This window comes from Nicotiana attenuata, unplaced genomic scaffold (assembly GCF_001879085.1).
Source record: "Nicotiana attenuata strain UT unplaced genomic scaffold, NIATTr2, whole genome shotgun sequence".
Lineage (NCBI taxonomy): Eukaryota > Viridiplantae > Streptophyta > Magnoliopsida > Solanales > Solanaceae > Nicotiana > Nicotiana attenuata.
Genome location: NW_017674449.1, coordinates 55,979 through 63,488, shown reverse-complemented (window position 1 = coordinate 63,488; position 7,510 = coordinate 55,979). Strand labels below are relative to the sequence as shown.

At 33.9% G+C, this 7,510-nt stretch overlaps 1 protein-coding gene across 1 annotated transcript; it reads right to left on the bottom strand.

Moving 5' to 3' along the window:
* Positions 1 to 5,303: 5,303 nt before the first annotated feature.
* Positions 5,304 to 7,066, bottom strand: LOC109218687. Its single transcript, XM_019383060.1, has one exon. The coding sequence runs from the start codon at positions 6,364 to 6,366 to the stop codon at positions 5,551 to 5,553; it is 816 nt and encodes a 271-aa protein (XP_019238605.1). The 5' UTR covers positions 6,367 to 7,066; the 3' UTR covers positions 5,304 to 5,550.
* Between the last annotated feature and the right edge of the window lie 444 nt (positions 7,067 to 7,510).

The window sequence follows — 7,510 nt, the reverse complement described above, 5'->3', positions numbered from 1 at the left end:
TTTTTTTTTGGGAAAAAGGAAGAATTGTTCTTTTTGAGTTTTTTTAATCAAGTTATTTTTAAGGTGACAACATTTTTATTTTGAGATTACACGTGTCATTATTTCATTTGTTGACTTGACATGTGAGCAGAGAGTGTATTTCACGCAGGTAGACTTACAAACACAGGTGTCCACGTGACACATCTGTGCTAAGTTGAAGTGTCTATATGGTCACTTGGTAAGTTGGAGTGTGAGGGAGACATCTGAGACCAACTTTATGTGTCTGTTTATGTTTTTGACTATAAAAATGCAAAATAAAGGTTATATCAAGTTTTAGAAAATCATAAAGATATGTTTACTTTACTCGGGAGGACTTTTCCATCTGTCAACAGTCACATCAACTTCACAATGATAAATTTTTACTATAAAATGCTTAAACTTTTTTAAGAAAAAATTAACACATAAAATATTCCTTTTAAAATTGGAGGCCTAACGTGTATGCCTTATTTGTTTAGCCCTTCAGCCGGCCCTGCTTCCAGGAATGCTCAGGTGGAAGTTTCACAATCCACTTGCTTCAAAGCGAAGACTAATCTTTTGGCACCCTTCTTCATTTTCTTGCTGAAAGTGGTGAATCTTGTTATTCCAGCTTCTGCAATGGAATCTCCTTTTCATCTTCTCAGTGATGATTTAAGAGCTCTTACATTTTCCTTATACTAGGAGACAAGTTCTCTTGTAGTGCCACAAATATCAAGAATCCTACAAAGCCTTGGGTATACCTCCTAATACATGCCCATACAATCAACAGAAAGCAGGGCCTCTTTTTCCATGTTTTGAGAAACATAAGATTGACATTGACTAGAGTATTTCAACCTTGGCTTTCTGTTTAAAGGTTTAATAGAGCTTCTTCTGAATTATAGATGATTTAATTCGAAATTTACGCTTTATTTACATCTCACTTTATCATGGATCCTTAACTAAAGACATGAGTATTCTGTTTCTGATAATTACTGTTAAATAAAGAATGATAATAATTTATTTTGTATCATGAAAACAGAAAATGGAAAAATACTCCTTAGAACGCCCAATAAAACGAAGAAGAATATGTAAGAATTTCGAGGATTTCCATGCGAACTGATCGCCAGTTTTTTGGTTTATCAATAAAAAAAGTAGTAATATTCTTTTTATTCATTTCCCCTTAATGTACTTTCAATATTTATGAGAATAAAGCTACTTGTAACATTATATATTCATCTTTTCTAATAATTCACTTTTACGAATGATCATGATGTGTAAATTAGGCTCAGTATTTATCGGTGACTTATGAGTTCTGCATGATGTAGTTCTTCTCTATATGTGTGAAGGTTGTACTGCTTAGACTAAGATCTTAATTCTCATTTCTTTTTCTAGAAAAAATTTAGTTGTAAAATTGGTAATAAATTTTTGCGATACAGTTCTAATTGAAGCTGCAATTGATTGATACAAGCAAGAATAACAATTCTGCTTCGTCCGTAGCCAAGCAAAAGGAGTGATGGGTGCTGAAGTCCACTACCAGCCACTCTTTCGGGATATATCAGTATTTTGCCAAGAAGAGTTTGAAAATTAGCTGTGGAGCAAGACAAAAGTTGAAAGTTCCAAAATAAGGATGAAAATGTTGAAACGATTCATAAATTGAAGCACGATTTACTTTTGTGCGCTGGATGGAGAATTATTCTTCATTTTTTGCTGAACAATTTTATCAAGTTCAACACAATGGCTTCTGCTAAAGGTATTGATGACATAGGAGAAAAGCATCAGGTAATACTATGATGTATATTCACCATCGTGCCTTTTATATGATGCAAAAACATTCCTTGTTTATCTTATTGGTTAATGATTTGAGCATTACTGGTTTGTGTTAAACTAAAATTATTTGCATGGCAGAAGATCTACTGAAGTATACTTGATAAGTTCTAGTTGTTTGTGGGCTTAACTGAGGTACTGTATGGATAGCATAATAGGTTATTCCCTGTTGGTCGACACCAATGTTAGTGCATGTTCATTATTTGGCCGGGACTAATAAACACAAAATGTGTTTCATAAATGTAAACTGGGTGGTCTTTCAATAGATGTTAACTTTTACTACTAAATGTATTTTGACCGTATATTCGTTATTGGCAGGGACTAGTAAACACATATATTAACTTTGTGTGTTCTTTTGCAGGTTTGCCTCCTTTATAAACTACCCATTTCAGTGTTGTTATTTCAGGGTGTGGTATTAGCATTTATGCTCATTCAGATAAAATGTAAAGTATTTGACAAGTCAATATTTTAATATCCAAGTAAGTCATTTGTATCAATACACTACCTTGGTTCTTATTGTCAAAAACCTTAGTGACAAATATGAAGGTTTGAATAGTTTAGTTCAAAGTTAGTTATAAATATTACAAAGCTATATCGTTGAAAAATTGGAAGTTTGAGATAATAACTTTAATTTTTGCAAAGAAAATTTACTACATTTCTATTGGAAATGTAATAATGATTTTTTAATTAATAAAGAAAGTCATATAATGAACACAAGGAAACAATAAAGTTTTCAAAAGTTGATGGTAGCTTTTTAACAAAGATGGTAATTTCTTGTGGTAAATAATTTTGTAATAAATAAAAAGGTCAAATAATAATTACAAGATAATGAAGTTTTTAACGATTAATTATAGGCGAAATACATAAACAACTCCTCCAAGTTGTCCACAATGGTCATTTGAACACCTCAACTGAGACCTTTTTCACTTAAACATATCACGTGACTAAAAACTGAACCAAATAAACCCTTGAAAGTGACAGATGTTATAGGTGAGTTACACTCGCCGGATGACGTGCAAATTAACAAATCAAAAGATGACACCTATTATGTCTCTTAAAAAAATTTGTCTATAGTTAATGAAAAAGGAAAAGAGAAACACAATATTAATAAAAAAATAAAAAACCAAATCGGATCCCCTCCTCACCACCAAACATCTTCTTCTTCGTCACCACCGGCCATCTTTCCACCAAATCCGTCCGCCTTCCCCTCTTTCTCTCTCAGCCCAAACTTAATTCGATGTCATGAATCAGGGCTTTTCCAGTTAGGAAGTTCTTACGAGTGGATTTTTGTTACGAAAAAGTTGGGAAGATCAAGAGAAGCTGATTTAGTTTCAATGGTGGAAAATGAATCTGAACCTTTTTGGCGGAGAAGAGTACTGTGTCAAGATCCTCATCAGAATCAGGCCTTGCTGAGCTTGCGAAATTAGAGATGACCAAGAAAATGGGAAAGAGGAAGAGAAACTGTTTATATGAATGTCTCTTTGGCCTTTGCTCAATGGCTTCTACTGTTTTGCACATTCACTATCATGATAAAGTTGTGGTGTTGAGAATAGTTGGTTAAGGTGCAGTGAATAGGGGAAGAAAATTTTGGAGAAGAAAGAGTGAGGAAAAGTGGGCTACACCAGTTAAATTAAAAAAAAAAATAAACACAATTTTGAAAGGCTTCACTTGCTGCAACGCGAGTGTAGTACACACATTTTGCCATGTCACTTTGAAGGGTTTAAAAGATACACTGCAAAATAACTTGAGGTGTCTGCTTGATAAATAGGTCTGTTGAGGTGTCCATTTGGCCGTTGTGGACAACTTGGAGGGACCGTTTGTGTATTTCGCCTTAATTATAATTATAATTTTGTCCGACATATAATACGGTTATGAATGATATAAAATTCGATCAACATTTTGTGTTGGAGTTTTGTGTCTTGTATAATAATACTTATAGTATAAATATAAGTTTTCATAATTAACATAAATAAAAGTTTCAATTTCTTTTAGGTTTGGTTGGGGTTGTTCAAATGAGTGACTGAATTAAGTTAAGTTTCTATATGTCATTAATTTGTAAATATACCTACCCTGTCTGGTCTGATTTTCTTTTTTGGCGTACGTTTGTTCTATTTTCTTTTTCTTAATATGATTATTTTATTTTTCAGTTTTAACTCAAATTTTTCTGAATTAACTATTTCTATTTCTCATTCATAGTATTCTTTGAAGGAATTAATTCTTAAAGCTAAATATTTTAAAAATAACAAGGATAAAATTATTTTCTTGACCCGCTTCGAGATCTGACCCGCTATCATTTATACCTTTTTTTACTTTGTTTAGGTCTCAATTAAAGGGTCATTTATTGTAAGCAAAAATGCAGCATTTAAAAGGGTCATACGTGAGCAAAATTTCATCCGCGTTTAATCAGCTATAAAAGTTCATTAGCTGATGAAGTTGTTTCCATATAATGTGAGTAAGAGACGTCAATTGGACACTGCAAAAATAATTTTTTGATATGCAAAATGAAAAAAACATTACTAAGATAAATGAAACAGTACTACTATCCTAATAAGTTCAATATAAATAGTTAAGATAAGAAATTGAAACAAATAAGTAAATGTCTCTGAAATTAAAAATTCCAATTTGATCTTATCAAATGAATATATTTGATCTTAAATTAGTAAAGAGCAAAAACAGATAATCTTTACTATCAAACTGTCAAATGCTGCTAACGTAGCAACACCACTCAACAAAAGATACTGCTCATAAAGAAAAGTACAACTAATGAGTCATGGTACATGACTACGAGTTTTAACAAAAGAAGACATTATTTAAAAAGACTTAAAAAAATTAAAATAGTATAAATAATAGCGGATCGGGGCATATAGCGGGTCAAAAATAGTTTTAATGGGTGCTTTATTATTTTTTAAATAATTGGCTTTAAAAAAATTGTGTTCCTGAATCATATCAGTAAGCACACCTGTAATATCATAAAGCTTTCAGTTCTTAACATTCCTTGGCCTAGATTATTACTCATTAAATATTTCAAAAAGAGACCATTGAGAAGAATTCTACGAGTAGAGTTCATTCCCCAAAGCAAATTGAATGTCAAATTTTTCTAGTTGATTCTTTTTTCTTTCTAGTTGATTCTTCAAATTTATATTATGCCTTTATTGAGTTTCATGCCTAACAGATTTTTAACAAGTCAAATGCAGCTTGTGAAGATAACAGAGACAAATACACTCAGCATTTTGTAGCAGTTTTCTATCAAGGATAGAGTTCTAATTTGGAGACAAGAAATTCATATTACATGAACAATAAGCCCCAAGTAAGGTCATTTGAATTGGTGGAAAGGTGAGCATGATGCCTCCAATGATTCTTGTAAAGGGTAGCGCGCGATAATTGAATGAATTACGTGGCTTTGCTTAATTGATGTTTCCTTTTCAGGAGCTGATGTTCATTAATAGATTGAAACAGATTCCATAATTGCACCTCAGGCCCACAGCTAACAGGAAACTTACTACATCTTTCTGATACTGATTGTTTTCAAAGATACAGCAGATGAAGTTTAAGACGCGTAAAGAAAGTTTTCATTTTTACATAGCTGTGCACGAGTGGCTCACTAATAGAAAGAAAGATACACGAAATTTGGAGTATAATGATCAATTTGTGTATAATATATTTCTAGCATAGGTACAAAATTGTTCATGTACAGAATTATGGTGAACTATACAGTTAATGGAGTAGGAACATTTAGCAGGAGAAAACATTCAGGAGCAAGCTTCTTGATCTAATCTGGCTCCTAAATGTTCCTTCCAATCCCTTTTCGATGCTGTCAAGTTGAGCCTCCACAGCCTCCAATCTTGTTTCCAAGTTCGTGTTGTTTTCTAGGCCTTCGTGTTCTCTTCTTCCGTTGTTTGTCAATTTTGATACCAATGACCATCTTGGCTGCTTCGGCTTCAAAAGTGGCACAGACAAGAGGGACAAGATATTTTGGATAACCAAAATACAAACTGCATTAGCTTCCTTTAGTGCTCTAATCACAGCTATTGTCTCCTGATCTGCTTCCAGGAATGCTGAGGTGAAAGTCTCAGAATCTACTTGCTTCAGAGCCAAGACTAATCTTTTGGCGTCCTTCTTCATTTTCTTGCTGAAAGTGGTGAATCTTGCGATTCCAGCTTCTGCACTGGTATCTCTTTTTCGTCTTCTGAGCGAGGATTGAAGAGCTCTTACATTTTCCTTATATTGAGAGACAATTTCTCTTGTAGTGCCACAAACATCAAGAATCCTAACTGACTTCTCTAATAACTCCTCAAACCATTTCCCATGTTGGTGTTGGGAGAGTATCTGAAGAGTTTGAGGCAAGTTAAGAAGATCATCCATACACTTTTGTAACTCCTCCAAACCGAGTAAACTGTTACAGATTGTTTCTGCTGTTGGTGCAACTGATGTCTCCAACCCATTGAGCTTATTGAGCACCTCTTCAACTCTTCGAGTGGTAGGGTGTGATCTGACAGGCAAACTGATTGATCGAAAGGGCTTGGCTTTTGAAAAAGGAAAAGTAGCCATTGCTCTTTCTGTTTCACTTTTTTCTTTGTAAGAAGAGACTAAATTTCCTGATGAGCAATGAACATCAATCAAGGTTATTTATATAGGTAGTTAGGCACAAAACTGGGACGCTGAGCATGTGATTATATTGTGGCCATGTGGATATGCCTTTGAATTTGGTGAACTGATATTCATTTGGCAAACAAAGGCTATAATCAGTTGTCATTTCTTTAGCCTTAACTGTCGTGGAGATGAAAAAATAATGTGACTTTGCCTTCAGATGGGGCTTCAGTTACAGGTCAGCTCCCTCCTGGTTGCCCAAGCATTGTGCCATTGCTACCGGATATATAGCAATTAAGATGCTTTCCATGTGGCTTCATGGACGTTGGGAGAGTATAGCTAATATTCAAATTGGCACACGAATGGCGCGTCGGCTCAAGAACTTCGTGTTCAACATTAAATGTCAAGTGTAGAGCTGTGGTGCTTAAGACATATAATGGAAGAAGGTAGTATGATTTTTTAATAGCTGTGCACGAGTGGCTTCTTCTTCTTATGTTCCCTGCAACCAACAGGTAACATGAAGTGGACCCTTACACAACACGTTTTTATTAATGCCAAACGTACTTTAATCTTACTTGCACCAAACATTTGTTTTTAATTATCAGTTAGAAATAAATAAATCTCTGGTGGAGGATATACAATGCTACAGGTCTGTACTGGCCGGGAAGCTTCTATTTCCTTCCCTCTTCCAATTGATTGTATGAATTGAATTGAAATTTTCTCCTGGTGTTCTATTTCAATAAGATGACAATAATATATTAGTCATTACCTTGCTATAATATCTTCTTCCCTAAAGCGGTAAAAAGTACAGTTGCAATTGGTAAATGACAAACTATATTAACAGGACTGCAAGGGTGTCTAAGTCATTGAGGCTAAATCCAGCAGATACAACATTGAACACACATCTCCCACCGAATCAAATCCAATAAACATTGAGTATAAACTATCACATTTATCTAGATATGTTTTTCTTTTTGTATTACATGTACTTATGTATATTGAAATTCATATGCAAATCCTATAATTCTTGGTTCCATGTTAATGGAGGATTCAAAGATGAAAGATCAGCTGCGAGAAGTCATTGGCATGACATGACACTAAGAAG